This window comes from Homarus americanus, unplaced genomic scaffold (assembly GCF_018991925.1).
Source record: "Homarus americanus isolate GMGI-L3 unplaced genomic scaffold, GMGI_Hamer_2.0 scaffold49346, whole genome shotgun sequence".
Lineage (NCBI taxonomy): Eukaryota > Metazoa > Arthropoda > Malacostraca > Decapoda > Nephropidae > Homarus > Homarus americanus.
Genome location: NW_024738859.1, coordinates 5495 through 31617, shown reverse-complemented (window position 1 = coordinate 31617; position 26123 = coordinate 5495). Strand labels below are relative to the sequence as shown.

At 39.9% G+C, this 26123-nt stretch overlaps 3 protein-coding genes across 3 annotated transcripts in view; 1 reads left to right on the top strand and 2 right to left on the bottom strand.

The window, feature by feature from the left end:
* Positions 1–1481, bottom strand: part of LOC121874378 (mucin-6-like) — a 34447-nt gene extending 32966 nt beyond the window's left edge. The window contains exon 1 of the mRNA XM_042378508.1: positions 629–1481. Within this exon, the coding sequence (XP_042234442.1) occupies positions 629–1481 (853 nt within the window). The remainder of the gene's footprint in view (positions 1–628) is intronic.
* Positions 1482–1914: 433 nt separating this feature from the next.
* On the top strand, positions 1915–12449 carry LOC121874377 (fructose-2,6-bisphosphatase TIGAR-like). Its single transcript, XM_042378506.1, has 8 exons — positions 1915–1989; positions 4497–4605; positions 5531–5618; positions 5980–6123; positions 7250–7390; positions 8236–8340; positions 10618–10787; positions 11566–12449. Exons 2-8 carry the CDS (start codon positions 4514–4516, stop codon positions 11633–11635), a joined length of 810 nt encoding a protein of 269 aa, XP_042234440.1. The 5' UTR covers positions 1915–1989; positions 4497–4513; the 3' UTR covers positions 11636–12449.
* A 2471-nt stretch (positions 12450–14920) lies between these two features.
* Positions 14921–19051, bottom strand: LOC121874376 (calmodulin-like protein 4). The gene is made up of 5 exons (XM_042378505.1): positions 18974–19051; positions 18848–18878; positions 17553–17684; positions 16837–17019; positions 14921–15693 (listed from the first exon to the last, which is right to left on the bottom strand). The coding sequence occupies exons 1-5, from the start codon at positions 18974–18976 to the stop codon at positions 15593–15595; spliced, it is 450 nt and encodes a 149-aa protein (XP_042234439.1). The 5' UTR covers positions 18977–19051; the 3' UTR covers positions 14921–15592.
* Between the last annotated feature and the right edge of the window lie 7072 nt (positions 19052–26123).

Genomic DNA, 26123 nt, shown 5'->3' with positions numbered 1-26123 from the left:
ATGTGTGTCATGACTGGTGACAGGTGTGGTCGAAGCTTGAGCTGGTAACACTGTCTGCCACTTTCCGACTCCTTTCACCAGTGCCCTCTCTTCCTCCTCTTCCTTCCTTATTTTCCTCCTCCTCCTTTTCTTCCTCCTCCTTTTCTTCCTCCTCCTTTTCTTCCTCCTCCTTTTCTTCCTCCTCCTCCTCTCCTTATATCGGTTTTCATTATACTTTCCTTCTCACAGCTGAGGTCATAGGCTTCCTGTTTGTTGTCAAGGTTTATAAGTAATATATTAAATCTTATTTTTATCGTCACTATTCATGATCATCACTATTCATTATTATTATTATTATTGAAACAGTTTATTTAGTCAGAAAAATACAGATGCATAGGTGACATTAAAGACAATATTGATTCCATCTAAACGCTTATGTTATATGGCATGGCGGGTGTACAGTACATTGTTCATAGCATGGGGCGGGGGGCGGTGCACAGTACATTGTTCAGTTTAAGATTTGGAAAATAAAAAGATTCGAGCTCTACAGCCTGGTCTGCCTCCGGTGGTGAGGAACAAAACACTGCCCTGGCATGGTGTTCCTGTATTGTTTAGCTGTTTCTCTCTCACTTATTCTACTCTTGTTTACCTGAGTGTGAGGCATTGACGGGGTGTGAGGCGTTGACGGGGGTGTGAGGCGTTGACGGGGTGTGAGGCGTTGACGGGTGAGGCGTTGACGGGGTGTGAGGCATTGACGGGTGTGAGGCGTTGACGGGTGTGGAGGCGTTGACGGGTGTGACGCGTTGACGGGTGAGGCGTTGACGGGTGTGAGGCGTTGACGGGTGTATATTGACGGGGTGTGACGCGTTGACGGGGTGTGAGGCGTTGATGGGGTGTGAGGGCGTTGACGGGTGTGAGGCGTTGACGGGTGTGACGCGTTGACGGGTGTGAGGCGTTGACGGGGTGTGACGCGTTGACGGGTGTGAGGCATTGACGGGGTGTGAGGCGTTGACGGGGTGTGAGGCGTTGACGGGTGTGAGGCGTTGACGGGGTGTGAGGCGTTGACGGGTGTGAGGCGTTGACGCGTGAGGCGTTGACGGGTGTGAGGCGTTGGACGGGTGAGGCGCTGATCGCGTGAGGTTGACGGGTAGAGGCGTTGACGGGGTGTGACGTTGACGGGTGTGAGGCGCTGACGGGTGTGACGCGTTGACGGGTGTGAGGCATGACGGGGTGAGGCGTTGACGGGTGTGAGGCGTTGACGGTGCAGGCGTTGACGGGTGACGCGTTGACGGGGTGTGAGGCGTTGACGGTGACGCGTTGACGGGGTGTGAGGCATTGACGGGGTGTGAGGCGTTGACGGGGTGTGAGGCGTTGACGGGGTGTGAGGCGTTGACAGGGTGTGAGGCGTTGACGGGGTGTGAGGCGTTGACAGGGTGTGAGGCCTTGACAGGGTGCGTGGAGTTGAAGGGGAAGAGGGCCGTGGCTTCTATAAACTTGACCATGGACACCAACACCACCACTGACCTAATGATGACCGGCCTTAGTGACCTTGACCTAATGATGACCTGCCTCAGTGACCTTGATCCTTAACACCCATCTAGTGCCTTAACACAACCAAGTGCCTAAGACTGTGTAGCACAAAGTTCACAGTGTGTATTATTTAAGTTAATAATTATAATTGATATTTAATAAAAGTAAAACTTACATTGATCAATATGGAGTACTTAAGGAAACATTATACACTGCGACCTCTAGTTATGTTCCCTCAATGACCGTCACAAGTTACTGGTGAGGCAGAGTTCAGTCTAATGTATATGGTTTATTTTATCTTGGATCATGTTATAGTTGGGTTATATTAAATCTGATGAAGTGAATTATTTTAAAATTAATTATATTTGATTGGATTATTAGTATTAACTCTTCTATTCAAGGAGAGGAGTAGTGTGTGTGTCTCGCCCCAGGAGGAACTAGTGAGGACTGGTTGGCTGGCCCTTCACCCTGGTCCTTAAGGTTGGGAGTTGAACTGTTCATTACTACCATTTATCACTTTACCAGCCTATCATGCTGTCTGTGTGTTCTTTGTTGTGTTAATGACGTGTTAGAGGAGGAGGAGGAGGCACACTAACACTCCTGACCTGTGTAGCTCTAGTGTCTTTGGTTAGGTTAGGGTTCATAGTTATGTATTTCGTGTTAATCTGTGTAATTAATTTATCTAATGGTCAGGTAGTTCCTTAACAGGGTAATTTGTGGAGGAGATGGGTAGCACCAAAACAACTTTATGGAATTGCGGAAACATTTCTTGAGATATTATTTGCATGATACTTTTTTTTTACTTACTCTTACCCTTATCCTCTTGACCACTGATCGGTCACGTCTCTGTTACTCACTGTTGGCAAGTACTGGGCATGCACCGGCTCCTGAATGTACCTGAACCTGCTCCAGTGTTGGTCAAGTCTGGTCTTGAAAGAGCTCACACTCGGTGCCGTCACAACACTCTCTGGTAGATTGTTCCAAGAGTTTACAACTCTCAATCCGAAAAGGTTTGCCCTCACGGTTTTCTGGACTTGCGGCTTCTTTAACCTTGAGCTGTGACCCCTTGTGGGGCGAGCGTTCGCCAGCTCCAGGTAGTGGCACTCGACCGAGTAGTGCCTCTCATGATAGCTGAGGTGCCGAAGTACTAAACACGACAATGCACAGAACGTAACCTCCAACTTGGCCCATCTTAAATAATCAACTCGGCCCACACATTACTAACTCGGCCCACCTTGCACGCTTCAAACAGTAGCTGACTAGAGGTTCAGGAATGAGTTTGAGATATGTTTTATGTCTCTTTTGGTTCACTGAAATATGAAGTGTGTGAATGAGTGAACACCGAGGGTTAAGTCGGTATGAAGGACGAATTTTATGAGTTTATGTTAGTAGAACTTGATCAATGAACCATGATTCACATTCGTAACTTGTGCTTCTCCAGGTGATTTCTTATAGGGTTTGAAATTATTACTTCCAGCAATTTGCCTAAATTGATGTTAAACTGATTGGACGGTAGTAAGTGATCTATCTCCCTTCTTGAAAATCGGTATCACATTCGCTATCCTCCAGGATTCTGGTACTACACACATTTTTAATGACATGTTAAACAAATTTGCTAAGGGCATACTAAGCTCTTCCTTACATTCCTTTAATACTCGGGCAAATATCTCATCGGCACCTGGTGATTTATTAGGCTTTAACTTGTCTATTTGCTTACTAACATTGTTACTAGTCACTACTATCTCGCTTAATATATTTTCTTCACTCTCTCTGTATAGAGTCGGTGCCTCGGGTATCATGTTTAAATTTTTGGTGGTGAAAACTGTTGATAAATACCTGTTCATGTTCAAATTATTGCTCATTTCTCCGTCGTTATCAGTTAGCTCGCCGGTATCTGACTGTATTGGTTCAATCTTTTCTCGTGTTTTAGTTTGAAATATATGAAAGATACATCTGGGTCTAACATTAACAATAAATTTGCTGTAATGTTTAGTAATGAACATTGGAGACGGCCTTCATCCTCCACGAGCACAGGTAACTTGTGATACTATGCCAAAAATGACGCCATAACAACACCATTGAAAAACAAGATGGCTTTCTTCTCCCTCAGTTCTCCTTGAGGAAGAACAATAAGTACGGTACAGTATATGTACATATACCTGTAGTTCACTTAGAATCCAACTATACTCACCCGAGATAGGCTAAAGACCGTCAGTTGATCGAAAATGTCCAGACTGGTGCCTGCATTATTGCACCTCAGTTACCCAGAGAGATTATAATGCGTGCAACTGCTTAGCTTATACTATAATAAATAATGATTGCCCCTCGTATAACGAGGATGGGCGGCCCAAGGGCCACCTAGGCGTGAATTTGTTTAAGGTGTAGAAGCTGATGCTAACACAACAACCACCACACCCTGAGTTAACGAGCTGCATGACCCAGTGTCAGGGAATAGTTTAAGAAGACCAGACAACTCACCAACTGCACTGGCTAACCATTACCCCGGAACACGATCCACAATTCGATTAACATCCAGGTTCCCAATTACTGCTGGGTAGATAGAGGCAAATGGCATAAAGAAACTTGCCCATAGTTTCACCCTTAATTGAAGTGTACTGTATAGATAGATAGAGCAGAAAAGTAAGAATAGTTTATTGCATTAATGTTGCAAATTTATTATTTTTTGTACTTTTAGCTTTACTTTATAAAGCACCATATTGATCTCACATAGTAGGCAGAGCTTTGAAGTAAAGAGAAATTGTGGAGCAAAAACTGACAAAACCAAGCTTAACAAAACCTACCTACCTTTGTCTTGATGATTTTACGTCTTTTCGTGAAGTGCAAACTTAAAACTCTTTATATTGCATTTGTGGTAAATAATGCAGCAATTCTTGTGATTTTACGTCGTACCAAAAGACTAGTGTTTTACTCAAGTCATCATTTAGACCCCAGTCTCTCCAGAACTAAAATGAAATAATTTATTACAGAATCTCAACGAAGACTTATGTCAGAAATAGTCAAGGAAACTCCTGAACCAAAAGACGACACGATGCGACGAGTGACTCCAGTGGTCTTCTCGATCACTTTTGTGAGGCAGTAAGTACCATGCAATATAGTTATCTTGTTCACTACAGGTACAGCATAGTACTGTACTATATTATGATTTTGGGGATGTAATGTTGTGTGAGTGTGTTTCGAGAGGCAGGGGAAGGATGGACCCAGTGAAGGTGCCTGTGAGGCCGCCAGTCTGTGCTGCTCATAAGTGCTGTGGTCTATACTATACCCATAATATTTCCCGGTACCTTACATTATCTTGCGGTCTCCGGGGGGCAGTAACTAACTTGTGTATTGTGCATGACTCCATTATTTAAGAGAAGTGTAAGATATTATTGGTTCCTTCATTAATGTTTGTGGAACTTTCTCACCTTGTACAGTATCCCTTACGTGTAAACGTCAAATTTGAATCCGATTAAAGATAAAGATTTGACAGCTGCAGTACTGTAGTGTCTTGTCTTCACGTGCTGAAAGTTGTAAGACATGTTGTTGTATCATTCTGTAGCCGTTGTAGAAAATAAAAGGAATGCTGTGAAGGTGTAGCGCAGTATAAACATATAGAGAGGAATAGATGTCTTTGGCATAAGAATTTTCTACAGACATAGATTTTTTTGCGCACCCGAGTGTGCGTGTGTAAAAATGTTAAGGCTTCAAGAGTAAGATTTGAATATTAATTATATCATAATTACTGTTACAGTTTTACTCTATGTTGATTTTCATTGAGGCTTCAGCATGAAGGGTGTTCCTCATAGCTTAGTTAACCCTTTCGCTGCATTTTATTCTGGCTACCGGCAGCTCAGGGTAACCTCCCGTAGCCAAGGGGTTAAGGTCACAAGAGACATTGATTATCCTCAATACTGTTGTTGTTTTGTGTAAAGATTACCCCAGATGTGTCTATTAAGATTCTGTATCTGTGTACTGTACTGACCTTTTATATAATATTCCCTTCTTTATTTTCTCCCTTCAGTGGTGAGACAAAAGCCAACAGAGAACAACGGATCCAGGGCCACTTAGATATTCCTCTGAGCTCTGTTGGGGAGATGCAGGCATCACAGGTAACTTAGTAACTCTCTTATACTGTACAGTATACAGTACAGTAGATGGTTTTGTTGAAGGATTAACATGTGGTGATTACTGTAGTGTTAAAGGATGAGCTTTATATCCTGTTCTTTATCATACTTGATGGCCTGTAACATCTCACTTCTGTATAGTACTCAGGTGTGAGAGACAGACCACCAAGGTAGAGGTTATTATGACCCACCAGGTATTTATTTGCTGTATAATGAAGCCCACAAGATCTCTCGTGTCAGACGAATTAATTGATGTAAAACTCTTGAATACATTTTATATGCTACACCTGTGATCATAAGAAAAAATGTCATGTAATTTGCCTAAATTTTCCTCACTTAATTACAGGTTGGAACAAGGCTGTGTAAAGCAGATTTCACAAGAGTTTATGCAAGTGATTTGTGTCGAGCTTATTCAACATGTGAACTCATTCTTAAAGAAAATTCTTGCAAACCTCCTCCTATCAAGATTGACACCAGGTTGAGGGAAAGGGTCAGTGGCTAATGTTCCTCTACAGTCGTTAATCCATTCCCTGTATTATCTTACAGAGAGTAGTCCATAAAGTCTCTTTGTTGAGGCTGCACAGTTCCTTCCATCTGCTGATAATGTACACACACACACACACACACACACACATGCTACCCTGCCAGTCTTACATCTGTATATCACCACAATTGCTCATCTCACAGCAATAAAACATAGCAGGTAATCCTGGACAATATAATCTTTCTTACACCGGTCTTCCCACACCATATTATACAGACACCTTTCAAAGCAGGCTGTGCAGATTAGCAGTGCCCAGCAGCCCAGGTGTACCAAGACTAGAGGCCGGACAAGTAATTTTTCATGACTATTTGCCCAGCAGAGAAGCTGATATTTTGAGCTGGGAATTTGTCAGGTGCTGTGTGACCACCACCTCCCAGTACAAGATTAATCAGGGAGGTCTATCAATGGGCCGCTTGTTATCAGTGTACCAGATTTAGTGATTTATGTCAGGTGTAGATAATTTGCCTCTACCCTAAACTGCCAACCTGCTTCTTTGTCAGTCGGTGTCAAATTGTTAACATTTTAATGGAAACATGAAGCTGAGAGGCTGTAGACAGGGGTCATGATCTCACATGACAAGGGTTACTGTCACTGACACTTGATCATGATGGGAGTGGTAGTAAGGGCAGATGATCACAGGTACCACCTCCACCTCCCCATACACCCTGCAGGTTGTGCCCGTATATCCCGTGTTTGATTTTATCTCACTTATGATTCACTTTTTCATTCACTTCTCTGACCCACTGCTCTCACAAATACCTTTATAACTTTTTGTGCATTGGTTCTCTGAGGTTGTTAATACAGGTATGGGACCGTTTATCTGGTGCCCTTGTATCTGGAGCTCTCGGAAAACTGGCTATGTTCTGGAACGAATTATGTAAAATGAGCGCCAAGTAATTCCCTGGCCAAGACGGAAAATTTCCAGCCATTCCCCCACTTGTGAGCTGTATGTTGTGTTATGGTTATTTTTCAACTTATAGTTTTGGGGTAGATATATGTTATTTTCTTAACCTAACCTCTAGAACCCTTCAGATACAAATATTGTACACTGATTAGTCTGTTTTCCTTGCAGAATTTTGGGAGTGTGGAAGGCATGAGCCTGGATGATGTCAAGGTCATGGCAGCAGCAGAGGGCCTCACCTGGCCAGACTTCAACCCATCGGGATCGGAGACGTTAGGTGTTCTGCAGGGGAGGATGGTCTCGTTCTTTAAGGTGGCCCCTTTGTAAATGTTGGTTTTAGCTTCGACTGTAAGACATTCTAAATGTAATTATTTGGCCATAAGTGCATTCTATGACAGTGGCACAAAGCTTATCCCCTTCACTACGGGGATGCCACTTTCAATATGTTATTTGACTAATACTAGATGATTTTACTCAGCTCTGAGGGGACCCCATACACAAGGAGATAAGAATTCAACAGATTGTATTTGTTTGATTTAACTCAGGTGTGTTCAAGTGATTATACAGGTATTAGGTTAATTGAATTCAGATATGAAGGGAATGCCAGGTGTAAGGTTTAAAAAGAAGAACATAAACTAAAGAATAATGTATTTAGAAATGGTTTAGTGTGTGTGTGTGTGTGTGACCATACATAATTCACTGTAGTTATTATCATGTGTTACGGTCCTTTTTTACTTCAGAAAACAGTGCAACAAACTCTACATTTTTGTTGCCTCTACCTCTCTCCAAATTGTTTAGAAATGATTGTTTAACTTTGCTTAGAAATTACTTTATTAGTGGTAGTAGTGCTCATACTGTTTACTCAATTAGTCAAACTATTTAGTGATTTGTCTCATTTAGCACTTCAGTGTTGATGGCAGGTTAACGATCACAAAACCCAGTATAGGATATTAGTCATGAAGGTGGTCGTGTTGGTTCTCTGTTTCATATACTGTACTGTACACTATATTTCTGCTTCTAAACCTGTAAGTCGTTTCTCTGCATGAAAGGAATACTTGTGGACAGTTTGCTGGTGAATGAAAGAGTAGAATATATAGACAACAGTTAGTATTGTTGTTGCTTCAATTCATCCATTACACTGAAAATTTGCATTGCAGGAATTGAGTCAGTCCGTGTACGACAAAAACAAGCACCGAACAGCAGGTAATGCTGACAACTTCCCTGAAGACCGAGAAGACGCAGAGGATATGGAGAGCCTTGAGGTAGTGGTATTGTTTACTCTCTCCTAAAAGTGTCTCTGTGATTTTGTGTGAAACAATATGTTATAACGGATGAAGGAGACAATGGTCATCATTTTTCACAATGAAATGCCTTTTCTCTAGAAACTGTAATTTAACTTGTTCAAAGCATAACGAATGTCTATATTACATAGAAAATGTATATAAGGGTGATTTAAAACATACGGGCACAACGTAATAGACGTTTTAAATATTTTGTATTTATTAAATTATTTCAAAGCTCATTAATTAACATTAATTACTTGAATTTTGACATTGTGAACCCAGATCTTAAACCAGCATGTAAAAGAGTACCTTTGTATGAACTGAAAACCAACATGTTTGAAGCATGAGGACGGTCTGTGTTGCTGAGAATATATACACTGTACCCTCTTTAATTTGGATTTCAACTTAATTCTTATATTTTTCACAAATTAATTAAACAATATGATTTTGGAATGAATCTGAAATAACAGTGGTTATGAAGTCAATTATTAATATAGGAATATAATATGAAATAGATTAAGATGAATGAATTATAGGAATAGAATATGAATTACAGTATTAAGATACCGCATAAAACAATGTTTGGTGTGTAGCCGAGGATAGGTGGGAGGGAGGACAACTCACCACCTCCCGCTCGGCAGCTCGCTATCCCTTATAACAACATTATACAATTTCACAATAATTGCCATATTATTTATGTTCATTTGGTACCAGGTTAATAAAACATAAGAAATAATTAACTTCCCCCCAAATCCCACACTCAATCCCAGACGAGCTGTTGTGCCGTATTATATTCTCAGTCTCATGTTTACAGAGTGGTAACAGCTGATCAGTCCTGCTGACCTTCTCTCCCTAATAATGTTGCCAGCTCTCACCATCTCTCAAGCACCATTGGTGTCGCTGCTCAAGAGTGTTGGTGCTTACCACTGGGTCTTTCTTGAGCATTTAGTAAATAATATTGTGGCATATTTATCAGAATTTAGTCAATATGATTGGAGAGTATAATGCATCTCCATACACCCTTATTCTCGAAGTGCAAAAGTAGCCAAATCGGGCCATTATGTATCAATTAATTTTAAAATAGAAATTATAAAGTAAAATGTTATAAGACAATGGTTTAGTAATGCTGTTAGTGTGTGTGTTGTGTAAGTGCCTTGTCACGTCACCTCACCTCCTGCCTCGTCAGCTCACCTCGTAGTGTTACATTTATTAATACTGTATTATTTACTTTATTAAAACTGTATGTACAGTTGGGGTCAAAAGTCTTGAACACTTAGCAATATCTCCTCCTTTTAACCTAAGATCTTTGGGTACTTACGTGCCATATACAGTGAGTTCTGCTATAACGCGTGTTTTGACAACACGAATTGGCTCTAACGCGATTTATGAATAGAGGAACGATATTTGTATAACGCGAACGCTTGTTTGCTGTAACGCGATTTTTGCTTACTATTTCTCCAATTTTGTGGTATTAACTGTGAATTTGGTAAAGAAGAATATCTCCAAGAAGCGTTCTGGTGATCGCATTCCCGGTGATGATCGTAAAAGAAGGGCTATAACCCTTGAAGAGAAGCTCGATGTTATCAACTTCAAAATCACCCTTCTCCCCCCATCAAGTTAATATTCATATTTTTTCAAGGTAAAGTGTTACATTTACTGTATGATTTCATTATTAGATATGAATGTAACATTTATTTAGACTGTGCTAACCTTTGTGTTAGGCTAACTACTAAATTTTTTTCGATTTCGAGTAGTAATCTGCACCTAACCCTATTTTCTCCATAAGCCCTGTTATTTCTATTATGCGAATTTCTATAACACGATGTTTTACAAGAACACAACTATCGCGTTATAGCAGAACTGACTGTACTGTACTGTCAACCTGTTCGAGACTTTTGACCCCGACTGTACATTTAAAAAATCAATAAATTTTGCACAGTAATTATAAATAGATTATTTTGTGGCAGCCAAGGCATGGCCAGGCGCAAAAACTGAACAGAAATCTAACATATAATTTGACACAAACATTCCAAAATTGTCAAAGAATGTCAGGATATTCCAAACTTGGCTAATTTGATTTTTGGGTAATTCAAGTGACCCAGAGCCCCTATTTTGTTGAATTAATGAGGGTACAGTGTAGTAGGAAAATGCTTGAGAGCATGAAAAAGAAAGGTGGCAGTGTTGTTACTGTACCTGTGTTACATTTTCTATTACAATATATTAAGAGTTTCATGAAACTTAGCAACATTTTTCCAGCCATTAGAAGAAGTCGTCCCAGTGGAGAAGATTTTGGTGGTGAGCCACGGAGCGGCTCTCAAACAGCTCTATGTTCACCTCCATAAGACTCTTGGCTGTCAGCTCCCGGGCGATCCCGATATAATAAACAGAATCTCTCCGAATACTGGAATTACAGAGTACATAGTAAGGTAAGAGTTTAGAGTACGTACTGTCGAGGACTCCCTCTACTACCGTACATCACCGGGGTTCTCTGGGATGCTGTCTGTAGTGTTCACTAGAAGGCTGCTACTGACCCTAGAGCTCTTCTCTCAGGAATTAATGTTTTTAACTACTTTAGTACAGTACATTACATGAAGGACCTGAGGTTAATAACTTTGATATAGTATAGGTAACTGTTCCCCTACTCACCACCCTAGGAAGACACTATTTTGTTTTGGTTTGTTTCTGCATCTATGTACAGTAATATTAAAGTAAAGGGTTTTTCTGCCTGGGAAAATGTAAAGTAATGTGTTTAAATGGTGAGGTTAGTCGATACTTAGAGTAAAACACATAAAAACGTACGGTAGTTGACATGCCTATGCTAACCTCTGCTGACTTATCCTGACTAAACCTTTCCTCACTGCATTACCTTAACCTTTCATGCTCAATCCTGAACAGAAATTTGAACAGAATCTGCATCATGACCTCATTTGCCAAAATGCTTGATAATAGATTGGGCATTTTCAGAGCGATTAAGTGAAAGTGAAAACTGACATGCTTAAATGGTAAAAGTAATCAATTATGAGTAGATTTGTAATAAAGAAATATGTTTACAATATACTAAATATAAAAAAGAAGCAGGTTGGTTAGGTTAATTTTGCCCACACTGAGTAAAGGAGTTTTGTTTCTGTAACATTACAATACTATATACAGTAAAGACTCAATACAGTACTGTATTATAAAATAACTTTCATGTTTTCTTCACAGGTTTAGCCCAAAGAAATATGGTCTACACTGTGTGCGAATTCACGACGGGGACCACCTCCAGGATCTTTAATGAAGGTCATGCTATAGACGCCAAGCAGCGGTATTCAAAGATCGAGGCGTGTGACATCGTGGCTTTGGGAGTCGTTATCAGTGTGTTCAGTATTCTGGGCTGGGTTGTGGTGCCTCTCAATTCCAATATTCAGAGAGAGAGAGAGAGTGTTGTCAGTCATCTTAGCTCCTTCCTATTTATTGATTAAAATATAAAGCTTCTGCAGGGATAAATGTATATAAGCTAATATTAGTTGAATGTAGAAATAGAGGACTTATTAAGGTGAGTTTACACGGGACAATTTTTATTATTAGAGAACCCAAAATGATTACAGTACTTTACTTTATTTTAGGACATGCGAGAAACAGGAAACTAAAACTCAGTAGGAATAAAGTCTTATCATATCATTGTGAAGGTAAATATTCTTCACAATGATCAGACTTTATTTCTACTGAGTTTTAGGTTCATGTTTGTCCTAAAATACTGTATATAATCATTTAAGGTTCTAGAATAAAATAAAGTCACCCTTTTTAATCAGAGTCTTCAATTGATTATACAGTATTTGTTTCTGGTTTATCGGTAGGTATTTTTTCCTGTTAAAGACCACACTACTGATAGTGTAGTCATAACTGTACTTGTGAAATTTATTGGTACTGTACTGAAGGTTGTAATGCATCACCTGTGTACTGGGCCATACCGGTTCCTTCTGAACCATGAATCATAGTTGTTCATTGTTACCATATCACAGCAAGTTTTTAGTGTATATAAATACTTAAAATGGTAAAGAAAACATTTTACCCTCAGACATTCAATATAATTTTCTCCATAACTTTGAGTTTTTGTTTCATTAATAAGTCAACAATATTCTATTTAAAAATGGCTTCCCCGTTGTCAAATTTTTTAAATTCAATTTCATATATCTCTACAGTAACTTCTGTCACTTGGAATCTTCGATCCCTGGAACTCTCCAATAGCCAGGATTTTTTTTTTTTTTCATTCTGGTTAAAGTCTCTCGATTCCAGGCATGGGAACAAATTTCCAAGGGATTCTATCATGCCTTTGACACAGCGACATGTGCCAGGCGTGTGGGTGAGTAGGCTTAGAGTGCTCATGAGCTACGATTGGTCACTACTGTAGTGCCTGCATGGGATGCCTATGATTGTCTGTTGTATCTCGCAGCCTATCTCTCAAATTCTTGTATCATGACACTCATAGTTCATCGTCTGCTGCCTTTGTGCAAGCTTGTTACCTCACTCACTGCTGTTTTCACATATGATCTGTATTGTGCAGTACTGTACCAGCATATAATCCAGCAAGGATATCATTAAAGCAGTGTTAAAATGTAAAACGTAATTACAGTTACATAAACTGTACTGTACATTCAGTAAGTGTGAAAGTACTAAATGTACAGTACTGTAGATAGCAGAGTGGACAGTGTATGCCTACTGTACACTTGTGTGTAGAGGGTGTATGTACAGTATACAGTGTGTGTACAATCCCACCTTCGGGGAGGGAGAGGAGAGTGACAGTTAGCAACACATGGTACAGGACAGAGGCAAGCCTACTGCATCATCTTATCACCATTTGGCCTGCTGCATCACAACAGCATCTGCTAGTGAGTACAGTGGTATATTATGTTTATTTACAATATATATTGTATGTGTACAGTGGTGTTTGCATAAATAAATAAAGTTCTGTGTCTGTCCTTGTGAAATGTGAGGACAGTACCCAGAAAAATTCTGGGAGATGAAAAAATGCATCTCCATACCCAGAAATCTCTCAATCCCAGAACTGCTCTGCCCCAATTAATCCGGCTGACGGAGATAATCACTATATTACTGTATACGAATACAGGAAACCCTCAATTTATTCAGTGGTTAAGTTAATGGACTACATCGTACAAGATGTATCTAACAGAGAGGGTAAAGTAAAGTACATAAGAAAATACTGTACTATACCTTAGGTCTATGGGAAATACAGGCTTAGGTTCCAGTTTGTTGCTAGTACCCCGTGATTGGCTACAGGAAAATACCTCTGGCCAATTGGAAATATGGGGTTAGGTATCAGGCTATTGCTAGTACCCAGTGATTGGCTACAAGGAAGGTGAATCCAATTGTTAGTTGGCCAGTGCAGCTTAAATGTAACCATGGGATAAGTAGTCAATGGGGGTCCAGGTTTTGGGACCCAACAAAAAAGCTGTTGCTCAGAGCCTCAGACTGACATTTATATAACCTAAAATTATTAAGGCAACATATTAGTGCCTGTGAGAAATTTTCTAGGGTAGGGCTGAGTGAAAACCAGAGGGCTAAGCCATATCAAAAATGCTGCTGATAGAAGAGAGGGGCAGTGTGGACACGAGGTGAGGGATCTAACAAAGTGAGGTAAAATAGACCCGACACAAAGGCATTAACTCCATGATGATTTTGTTTAACCATGAACTTAAAAAGTTAGAATCCCAGATGTGTCTCACTGTACAGTACTAATGACTTACAGAAGAAGAAGATCAACTGTACTGTTTTTTGTTACTTGTACAGTATAGTATACTTATTTTCAATGCAAATTTTTCCATAAAATTACCAGTTGTAAGAAAGACTGTGTGTAAATACTCTTTATTTAATATAATCATACAAACAGTTAGCTAAACTCCTTAATTATTCTTTACTTTACTTAATTACAATCGAATCACATGGCGCCATCATACGTTTGTTGTGTGTACTGTACTGGTTCACTTGACCCAGTACACACGTGGCTTAACTTGACCTCCAACAGGCAGTATCAAATGAATACAGTAAAAGTCCAAAAATCCGGACTGCTTGGGGATTGGGTCGGTCCGGATTTTCGGATTTTCCGGATTCTCAGGCAGTACTTTTAAAATTAAAATTTAAGGAGGAATAAAGAAGAGATGAACAGGTACATTTTGATAGTTTATTCATTAGCAAATAAAGCATGCTTCATTTATCAGAACGAGCAGTTTTAAAGAAATATTAAGTCAACACTAGACAAAAATGTAAACAAACTGTCTAATACCATGACGAGTCTTGAAATTCCTAAGCCATCCATCACTAAATGTGCACTCTGATTCAATGTTCATTTGCTCCTTGAAAGACTTTGCTTTGGCAATAAGTATCGGCCCAGAAATTGCCATACCTTCTGATCGTTTTAACAAAAACCATTCGTGCAACACTTTATCAAGATTTTCTAATTTGGGCCAATGTAAACTTTTTCTTTCAGCAATTTTAATGTAAGGCTCAGAAGAAGCTGTGAATTCTAGAATTTTATTCTTTGCCTTTTTTATATCATAAATTGTAGCCCCCGCTAAATTTAAAAAGTTTGAGTTTTCGAAAAGTCCGGATTCTCGGGTGGTCCGGACTCCTGGCATCCGGATTTTTGGACTTTTACTGTATATTCTATCTTTGGCTGACTTAAAATATTGAATTTACATATAAAATCAGATGTAAAATTGGAAGACCTCTTAAGAACTATAATTCTGTACATCGCTTGGTCTTATACCCGGTACAGTGGCTGGCTGGAGCATTGTGCGAGATGTGGCAACTCTGTCTTTGTTTACATTATATTAAAACTCCCAGAATGGCCCTAAGGAACCTCACAATAGTAGACAGACAAAGGATGCTAGATAAACATTCCACAGAGTTGCCACATCTCATAAAATGTATCAGCCACTTCACTAGGGACTATAAGTGCAGGCGACTTAAGTTTTTAGTTCTATAATCAATGACTATCAAAGGAGTTAATTATGTATTTTTGGTTATAAAGTTAGCATCATTTTGAAAGTCAGATTTATATATGTATATAACAGTACAGTATTTGGTTCACTAGGTTGTCATAATTTATATATTATTTAACTGATTACAATGTGACCTGACCTGACATACCTAACCTAACCTAACCATAGAAAAGTAAGGCACATTTATTCATGATCGCTACAAATCTATGGCAGTTGTGTATCCAGCCCTAACCTCAATAGTAATCAGGCACAGGTGCACAGACAATCCTGCAGAAATCCTGATACCTGATGACACCATTTGGAGAGATGTTGGCCTCACGGAAGATTTGCTCCACTGGAAGGAAAGAAAGAAAATATATATATAAACAGTATGACATTTTTTATAACTTACTCAAGTAGAACACGTTATCTCCCTACTCCCAGGAGATACGGTTACCAATATGACTATAAAGAACGTCATCTATATCCATCTTATATTGTTAGGTCTCGTTTTTACTCTTATGTTTGGTCTCCGTTAATACACGCACACTTACCGGCAGTGTTAATAAGTTCCTATGTGTATCAGCCAACAGGTGGAAAACAGAAAAGTACCCAAAGAAAAACATCACATCCTCTGGCACAGTACAAGATGGTGATGTTTTGGGGGTACTACTTTAAGGGTTCCAACTGTATCTGATGTATTACCGGGTTTCTTTTAAAATAAGGTACATACCCTCAAATCTCAATTAATATAGTAGGGTACAATATGTTTATGAAGCTGATTATACAATATGAAAGATATAATACGTGACTGAATTATGTCACGTTGGTTATATTTCTCCAGGTACCTTCAGAGATACAAGGCAGGCAAACAAAGACATGTAATAAACTTAACCACTGGACTGGGAGCTTGGCTATGACACTGGTTCATAAGATTAGGAGCTGTATACTGTACAAGGTGATGCATCAGACAGTGTTACCTGACCTCCCTGGGGTGCTTAAATAGAGGAATTTTATAGGTTTCTGGTCTGGTCTACTCATCTTGGTGATATAATGGGTTTCATGATTCAGTTTTCAATATCTGTTCATTTTATAATATTCCATCTTTGTATTCCATTTATCACTAGTATACTTGCAAGCAACTCTTCCCAAAATTAATAAGTGCTCCTTTCTTTCCATGTATTATTATGCTTCAAATACCTCTATGGCAGCCTCCCCCAGTATGGCATTCTTTCTAACACTCGACAACATACCTTCTTCATATAGTTTACTGTATGTCACTGAGGTCTAATAAAATATAACATGTATAATATAAATCAAGATTATCTCATCCAAGGCACTGGCACAATGTTCACAGGGCCACACTCAATACTGTTTACAAGAGGCAGTTAAAAGGGTGTGACGGGGGGTTAGGATCCTCTCAAAGTCAAGGATGACAAACAGGATCCTTCATGACTTAGTTACACGCTAAACTTTGTATGATGACAAAGTACATTACCTTCCTTGTGGCTGAGACATTCACCCCACTGTAGGAGTATGTGTCGAAGATCTCGCGCAGGTATGGATCCAGTCTTCTTAGGGTCGTGACCTCTGAAGGCAGCCAAGATTTCCTCGGGTATCTTCTCCACTTGACTGTGTTTGTGCATCACATCCAGGAAGTCGGGGAAACTCATCTTACCACCTGTGTTATGTAAGGATAATGACCAGTGCTATAAGGCTTCTATGTACAGGTAACTTCATCTTAACATAAGCTTGGATAAAGTCAAGGAAAACACACTATTATCCTCATACCATCAGAGGAGAAGAGTATTACAACACAACAAAAAATATAAAAGAATATGTTAAGGTATCATGGATAAATAATAACTAATAGGTTTAAGGAAGAAATTAGTGAATAAACAATAAATCAAGACCTGTATGAGGGATGTATTTTTCCTTTATCATCATCTCCACCTATCGGTTTACTAGCTGTTTGGGCGGCTGGTCTATCCAGTGTTAGAGAAAAGGAGGAAACCAGTGATGTTTGGTAGTGATGGTCATGGGATAACACCCTTCTCGCATGTGCCCGTACCTGTACTTGAAACTAACACTGAAAACTAAAAACTAGTCCAAATCAAAGGAAAATTTAAACATAGAGGAAGATACTGTCATAAAATATTAAGTTTTTAATTCAAACTAACAAGAACAAACATAACATGATAATAATCCTCATACCTTTGTCCTTAAAATATTTCTTGAGTTCAGAGATGGTTGGACTCATGCCCAGGGAACGCATGATTACTGTCAACTGGTCCAGGGTGCGGATCTGTCCATTGCGAGCATACAAGGAGAAACACTCCCTGAATTCTGTATGAAGATAAACCACCTGTTACCTATTGTGTTTTTATATGAATTTATTAATGTTGGGGTTTGTTCACACTTTTGGGCAGGAAATATTTTTAAATTTCACTTTATATTTACTTAACTTTATGTAGTCACCTGCTAAGATATTAACAGTTCTGAACACTAACTACTGGTAACTTTTCCTTGACTAATACTATAGCATCATCCTCAAACAGCAGTCACACAGGATAACTCCCGTGTTTACGTTGACAAAAAACTAAAGGTCTCGGGTCTGTGAGGAGAAATTAAATAAGGCAAATTAACTAGTGGGGCTTATATGGCGATCATAAGGTTCTTCAACGGCGTGGGGCTCCCTTAAGACACTGTTACTATGCTTGGCTGTGCACCTCCTCGTCAGGACACTGTAATGTGGTGTGTCTGACTCAAATTTTCTAAAACTCTGGTTGTAAACACGACCCTGGTCAATAGAAGAGGGTCATTAAAACTGTGAATAATTGTCTTAGATAAATATATTAAAAGATATAGATAAGATAGATATTTATTCAGTAATTTTTTTCTGTATAATTTAACTGGCTCTCTCATTAACTACTTCATTACCTAAGATCAAGCAAACTGATTTACTGTACATATTATTCAGGTACAGTATATAGACAAAAACAATCTGGATCACATGAAGATTAGCCCCCAGATTATTTCACATTATTAAAAAGCTAACCTAACTTATTTAACCTGACGATTAAATACCCTTATTCTACCTGGGGGAGTCGGGTTAGGTTAGCATTGGGCTTTTAATCATATGGTGAAATACGTTAGGTAATTAATCAACTGAAATTGTTTGGGGCTAATCTTCATATGATCCCATTATTCATTACTATACACACCTACATAAAATTAATGAAATATATTATTTACTACCACCATATTCCTACTAATTACAGGTGACCTACACACAATATGCATCATAGTTAAGATTTTAATTATATTTAACTACGTGAACCACATTTAATTCTTTATGTATGGATAATATGTCAAAATTAATTTATATATGACGAATTAAGATATAAATTATATTAGTAAGAAATATTGTTACTCCCCGAGTCATGGCGTCAGGCAGGTGTCACTACTTCCTCTTTCTCTTCCTCATTTGTCAACAACACAATACTCACCATCAATGTCCTGTTCCTTGAAGTGCCGGGCCTGTAGGTGAGGGAAATTGCATTAATATTATCATATTATAGCTTCAATATCGATAAATAATCACTAACAAGAGCAGGAGGTGAGGCTCATCTTACCATCCTGACACAGGTAGATAACAACACTGACGTCACCAGGTGGAGGTGAGTCAATGGCGCGGGGTTTAAAGACCAGTTTGTTTTGTTTTGACTAAGATAATCATTATTTGTTCTGTATAATAAACACTTTTGACCAGTCCCGTAGCTGAGGTAGGTCTGCGGCAGCTAGGGTCCTCTCTATTATAAAGGCCGACTGTTATTTCGTGACGTCAACTTGTGTGTAAGGAGATAATATTAACAAGGTGCCATGACGTCATACACCTGAGGCTGGGCCGACGCCGCCGTCTTCCTTCATCAGGTGTCCCCAGCCCCATACAGTGTGTGTTGCTGCTGTGCTCCTAAATCTTGTTTCATTGTGGCATCCTGCTCGTGTACCCAGAGGGACAGGAGAGATTCTCTAACATTCCAGCGGTAAGTGTTTAAGTTATAATTCATTATATCAATCAGAAGTGGATTATATAGGGAAAATGGCTCGTCATGGTATTTAAATGGCAAATTTACAATTTCAGCCACAACTATTGTTCGACCACATTTTTTTCCCATGGTATTTGGTGTGAGTTGTTCGAATTTGACATTTATTTCCGTCGGAAATGAACCGTTTTGGACTTCTCACCCCATACAACCTGACCTAACCACCCAGAGAAACTTACCTAACATATTTTGAAATCTGGTACCAATGAAAGTAACTTTGTTGAAGCATCATGGTGTAATTTTACGTTTTTTGTGGAGGTGAGAGTACTGTGCTGTACTGTACTGACTGTACTCTACGGCTCAGACTGGCCGGTCATCAGTCTCACCACACGCGGTGACTGCAGATTTACGTTAATTTCTTGAGTGAAATTTTCTTTCGGTTAATATCAATTTGCGACGGAAGTGGTATAAGAAAAAGTTTTCTCGTGACAAGATATTATTATTAATGGTAAAAAGAAAATTGCTGTAACCGAGTTGTGGCTGAAACTGTAATAATACCGTTTAATGTTTCAGGCTGTCCTTGCTCCCTGTATTCATGGGAGAAAGGAAGGCAGGACCTGACATCAGTTTATTCAAAATAGGTTCTACCGACTACCGTGCGTATTATTATCGACCAAACATTCTTTTTTTACTTATCAACCATTCTCATTTTATTTCCTTCCTGTTTCCTATTCAAGTTGTTTATTCCCTTTCTCCGTTTATTGGTTTGTGGTTCCCTCGCCGCGTTCTGCAGTTATCCTCACGATGCATTCAATCAAGGACTCACCTGAAGATCAGCCCCCGCCTGCTTATTTCACCTGATGATTAAACACTCTAACGCAACTTGAGGGAAGGAGTTAGATTAGCGTTAGGATAGATTAGATTAATATTAAGTTAGGTTTAGATTAGCGTTAAGTTAGGTTTTTTTAGTTTATGAATAGATTAGTGTTAGGTTAGCTGCTAATTTTAGTCTTTATATAATACTTCCTTTGGCTCTTATATAGTGAAACCTTCTTATAACGGACCTTGATCTAACGGACTAACCTCTCACTTACCGTTACATAGAGGTTGTACTGTACTGTATGTTCAAGTCTCCCTACAGTCTTCTATTTACACTGAAGAGAGCGGAGTAAGCGCGTGCCTAACCTTGACTGATGTTTGTATGAGAGACATTTAAAGTTGCACAGTATTTTACCTTTTACCAGACGAAATATTTCCGAGAACTTTCGTATTATTAGCTGGGTGGCGTGGTGTGGGTGGCATGGTGTGGGTGGCGTGGTGTGGGTGGCGTGGTGTGGGTGGCATGGCCTGGGTGGCGTGGTGTGGGTGGCATGGCCTGGGTGGCGTGGTGTGGGTGGCATGGCCTGGGTGGCCCTAGGGTGTGCCAGGTGTTGAGGCCACATCGTCTTTGTGGGTCGTCTGTGGAGAAGATGAATTCCCTGCTCATTTTCCGGTCCACTCCACCCTAAAGACTCCGAGATGCAGGCAGGGACGGTGTGTGGTAATGATGAGGAGGAGGAGGGAAGGAAGGAAGGAAGGTGTTTTGGTAATGACGAGGAGGGAGGGGAAGGGAGGGAAGGAAGAAGGGTGTTTTGGTAATGACGAGGAGGGGGAAGGAGGCCGTGTGGTCATGATGAGAGAGGAAGGAAGGGGGGTGTGGTAATGACGAGGAGGAGGGAAGGGTTGGAAAAAAGTTTTATAATTGATTAATGATAAGACACTACAGTATATTAAATCATGCCATAAATGCCATTAATATTTACAACAACAAAAAAAAAACACGACAAATGACCAATATATATAAAGACCCATACCAAGTTATGCCCTTATAGTACAGTACAGTACAGTGCTGTATATAAGGCAGACAAGACAAAACACCAAATAATACTTTAATTTAATTTAAAAAGACCAAGTATTACAATTTTGATAGGAAGAATTACTTTTTTAGTTTTAAGTCCGGCCTTACTTTGATAAAAATAAATTGACAGCTGATCATACAGTAAAACAGTGAACAGTAAATAATTATATTGTACAGGACTGTAAACTTTGTCTGAATTCAAAATAATTTTGTTTATTTTGTTAATTAAAATAACTGGCACTATTCCTGATAATTTCATAAATCAAGGGGCAGGCATATTATTTCTACAGCATTGTACTGGACTGCCAATTTTGTCTTTATTCATAATATTGTACATACAGTACCGGTATATCTCCCGCTACACCAGTCTTCACTCTGCCAATATTCACAAATACAAATATTTTATTCTTATACCACTTTCTCACTATACAAAACCCTTAAGGTAATTACTGTGTTTATACTTCACTCAATTCTTATGTGATAGGCTGTAAATTACAGTAGTTAGGTACAGTTAGGTCCTAATTTACAGTCGTAAGGTATTTTTTTTTGTTTTTCCATTTGTGAACTGATTTCATTTGTTTTAGGAATACACTTGGGGTTTTCTTGTAGTTGTAGTATTACTGTTACTAAATGATAACCTGAATGTACAGTACAAGCTGCTAATGGAGTTTGAGGAATCTATTTGTCAGGTTACTAAAACTTAACCCGCCATACGGAATTGCACTTCGGACTTGCTGCCTGGAGGAGTGTTTAAAGAAATGGCCGTGTGTGGTACTAGGAACATTACCTATTCGTATATACTATTACGTGCATGAGGGTTAGGAGTACATATATTGGTCGGTTTTTACGAGGTTTCTAAAATAAATATAAAATTTAAAAGTTAGGTAAATTAATAGATCCAAAAAGAAGAAAATTATACTTCCATGCTGTGAAAAAAGATTATTATCACAATCACTCGCATTCAAGACAAGGTTTCAATGCCCAAGTCGTGAGGGTAAACGTGCCAACCATCACCCACACACACACCAGTCAACTAGTGTGGTGGAAACTAACTTAATCCTTTCAGTCCAGGATGGTGGTGGGTCACGCGTCCTCACAAGTGTACACCTGTCACTGACTTTATTAATTAACCCACCGCCTTTCAATCTTATAGTCTCAGGTAACCTTTCATTTTGTCACGTCTGATTCCTTGTGTGTGTGTGAGTGTGTGTGAGGTGGTATTTGCATCATTCGTGACTAGGATTATTCACAGTTACTTAATTTCGTTCGTATTAATGTTATGTGGGTGTACAGTACAGTCTGTTTTAATGTATCAGTATGTGTGTGTAAATACCGTATATGCGTAAGTGATGTATGTAGTTGTATGAATGTATTCCCTAATGTATTTGTCTCTCTTCTATAACTCTCTCTCTCTCTCTCTCTCTCTCTCTCTCTCTCTCTCTCTCTCTCTCTCTCTCTCTCTCTCTCTCTCTCTCTCTCTCTCTCTCTCTCTCTCTCTCTACATCCTCCCTGCCCCCCCCCCTCTCTCTCTCCTCTCTCTCTCTCTCTCTTCTATAACTCTCTCTCTCTACATCTCCCTGCCTCCCTCCCTCCCTCACTCTCCTCCAAGCTCGGTAGACGGACTCCGGTAAACAACCTGTAAATATTCACTCTACTCACTAACTCTTCTAAAAGGTATAAATCGAGCGACAATATTTTTCCATTATTCTTATTAAATATTCCAGTGGTGAAGTACTGTACACATCAATATATTTGAGAAACCTTCCATTTTCACCACATTAAAGATATTGTACAGGCGCGTTAGTATACGATTATGTGAAGATCAGACACCCCCAGTTTATTTCACCTGAAGATTAGATACCCCACCACCACCACACCCTACCACACCTACCACCACCACATCTACCACACCACCACCACACCCTACCACAACACCACCGGCCTCCACCTCGCACATTTATCTGACATACAGCAACAAGGAGAGCAATATTTCTCCAGGGGCTGAGACGCCATATTTAAGGTGACAACACAGGTGGTGCCTCACTCTGCCCGCCTCAGGGGAAATTGTGAGTGTTGCCAGGTGAGTGTGTGTGTGGGGGGGGAGGTGAGAATGTTGGGGAGAGATGATGGTGTGTGGGGGGTGAGGTGTGTGTGTAGAGAGAGGGGGAGGTCAGTGGGGGGAGGGTGAGTGTGTGGGGGTTTAGTTTGTGTGTTTGGGAGAGATGAGAGTGTTGTCAGGTGTGTGTGGGAGAGAGAGTGTGCCAGGTGTGTGTCTGTGTGTGTGGGGGGGGTGAAGTCTTTGGTCTCGCCAAATGTGAATTTACATGCCAGCGAAATGTACGCGGGTGAAGGAGGGAGAGAGGAAGGGGAAGAAGAAGACAGAGGGAGAGGAAAAGGAAAAACAGAGGTGAGAGGCAGCAGATGGAATTGACGAGGAAGTAACATTTATCCTCTCCCCACCCTCCCATTTCTCCCCACCCCTCCGGCTCCCCATCCTCCAATCACTCCCCATCCTCCCTCCCCCATCCCTCCCATCACTCCCCCATCATGACACAGCACGTAGGACCGTGTCTTTCCCCCAAATAGGCTAATTTGTCTCCCCTTCCTCCCCTAATCAAACTTATTCTCTCCCCTGTTACGCCCTACCAGACTCCTCTCTCTCTCTCTCCTTACCCCACTTCCTCCAGCTTTCTCCCTCCTCCTCTTCCCTCACTATCTCTCTCTCCTCCCTCCTTACCCATACTTCATCTCTTCCTCCTTTCTCCCCTCTCTCCCCTCCTCCCCCCCCCTCTCCTGCCTTCTTTCACACCTCACCATTTTTATTAACATCGCTCTAGTGTCTCCCCTCCTCATTTTCTTTGACTCATCTTCTCTTCCTTCTTCTCTTCCCCTTCGTGTTCTTCCCCCTTCTTCTTTTTTCTCCTTCCTCCTCCTCCTCTTTCTCCTCCTCCCTCTTCTTTCTCCCCCTCCCTCCTCTTCATCTTTTCCCTCTTCTTCTTCCTCGTTAGTCTTGAGAGAAGGTGATAATGGTGAACGGAAGAGAGACATTATATATTCTGGTGTTGTCATTCAATTATCTTCATCCACTCAGTATACAATGACGTTCCTCTCTCACTCCCCTCTCACTCCCCTCTCTCACTCTCTCCCTCTGTTGGGTCCCCCCCTTCTCTCTCTCTCTCTCTCCTTACCAAATCTTTCATGTTTTCTCGTTTCTCTCTTACACTAGATGCTGGTGGTGGTGAGGGTGGTGGGTAATGGTGGTGGTGATGGCAGGTTGTGTGTAGCGACAGGGGTAGACTGAGGTGTGTGTGTGTGTGTTTACTCTTTGATTCCCGCCTACACTGCTGCATAATGATGAAAAAACGCTAGACGACTGGTAACCACCTCGTTACAGAATCCAACTTTACTTACCATACATGTTAGTACAGGAGGAAATCTTAATTGTTAGTGTCACAGTGGATAGCACCTTCCCCCGTGTGTTCTGGGGTGGGACTTGAACCCAGGATACAATACTGAGAGGTACTGTACCACCAACACCCATAAACATTTCTCATACGGATATGCATTGCATGACTCAGATATATTTTAGGTTATTATGAGTAATTTATCATAATATAAAAGCCATTAACTCAGTCTATTAACATTAACAATTCCACTGCAGGACTGCGCCTGTCGCCAGATAAGCGTCAGGCCCAAATGCTTGTTAACAAGCTGACGTGTTAGACAAGCTCATCTTAATTCTGGACAAATATTATGTTATTAGTGATGGGAAAATAGCAGTGAGTTGTTTTATGGGCATTAGGCCTCATTTGGCCCGGTGTAGCAGTTAAAAGTGAAGTCTAGGTAAAAATGAAGTGTTTGCCCAACATATCGTCGGCACTCACAGCAGAACGCTCTGAGAATCCGTGGTGAGCAGAGCTGGTGAGTGGCGACTGATAGTAGCATTATCTACTTTTCGGGAAAGTAGATAACCAACTTTCCCGGAAAGTAGATATTTCCCATTATCTATGATACAAATTTCCCGTTTTCTATGATAATCTACTTCGCAAAATTAGGTAATATTTCCCCAAAAATCGATAATTTACTTCCCAGAAAAGTCGATAATCTACTTTCCCGAAAAGTAGAAAAAAAATCTACTTTTCGGGAAAGTAGATAACCAACTTTCCCGGAAAGTAGATATTTCCCATTTTCTATGATACAAATTTCCCGTTTTCTATGATAATCTACTTCGCAAAATTAGGTAATATTTCCCCAAAAATCGATAATTTACTTCCCAGAAAAGTCGATAATCTACTTTCCCGAAAAGTAGAAAAAAAATCTACTTTTCGGGAAAGTAGATAACCAACTTTCCCGGAAAGTAGATATTTCCCATTTTCTATGATACAAATTTCCCGTTTTCTATGATAATCTACTTCGCAAAATTATGTAATTTTTTCCCCAAAAGTCGATAATGTACTTTCCCTTGGCCTCTTAGGGTTTAAATCACAAATTCAACTTCTCTTTGTATTACAGGTCCAAGGAATAGATCCCACCAAAATCATCACCTCAATACTATGGGGTATATTGAAATACATGCAGTAGTTTTAATTACAGAATTTATTAACAAACAAACAATAAAACAAATATATCAGTTATGTACAAAATAAACAAATACAAATTTAATCTGATCAAATAAATGACTCAACCGAGTGACAAAATAATGAACATAAAATATCTAAACTTATTTTTTAACAAATAACAGAGTTACTGTAGTGTGTGGTCTACAGAGCTGGAGCTATTGTATTGTGTGATCTACAGAGCTGGAGCTACTGTCGTATGCAGTCTACAGAGCTGGTGCTACTA

Excerpts from the sequence above, each read along its gene's own strand:
- LOC121874377 (XM_042378506.1), top strand. The coding sequence starts at position 4,514 with ATGTCAGAAATAGTCAAGGAAACTCCTGAACCAAAAGACGACACGATG. Across the intron at positions 5,619-5,979 it reads GGGAGATGCAGGCATCACAG|GTTGGAACAAGGCTGTGTAA; the intron begins GTAACTTAGTAA and ends ACTTAATTACAG. Across the intron at positions 8,341-10,617 it reads AGGATATGGAGAGCCTTGAG|CCATTAGAAGAAGTCGTCCC; the intron begins GTAGTGGTATTG and ends ACATTTTTCCAG.
- LOC121874376 (XM_042378505.1), bottom strand. Across the intron at positions 17,685-18,847 it reads CAAGGAACAGGACATTGATG|AATTCAGGGAGTGTTTCTCC; the intron begins GTGAGTATTGTG and ends ATCTTCATACAG. Across the intron at positions 17,020-17,552 it reads GAAATATTTTAAGGACAAAG|GTGGTAAGATGAGTTTCCCC; the intron begins GTATGAGGATTA and ends TACATAACACAG.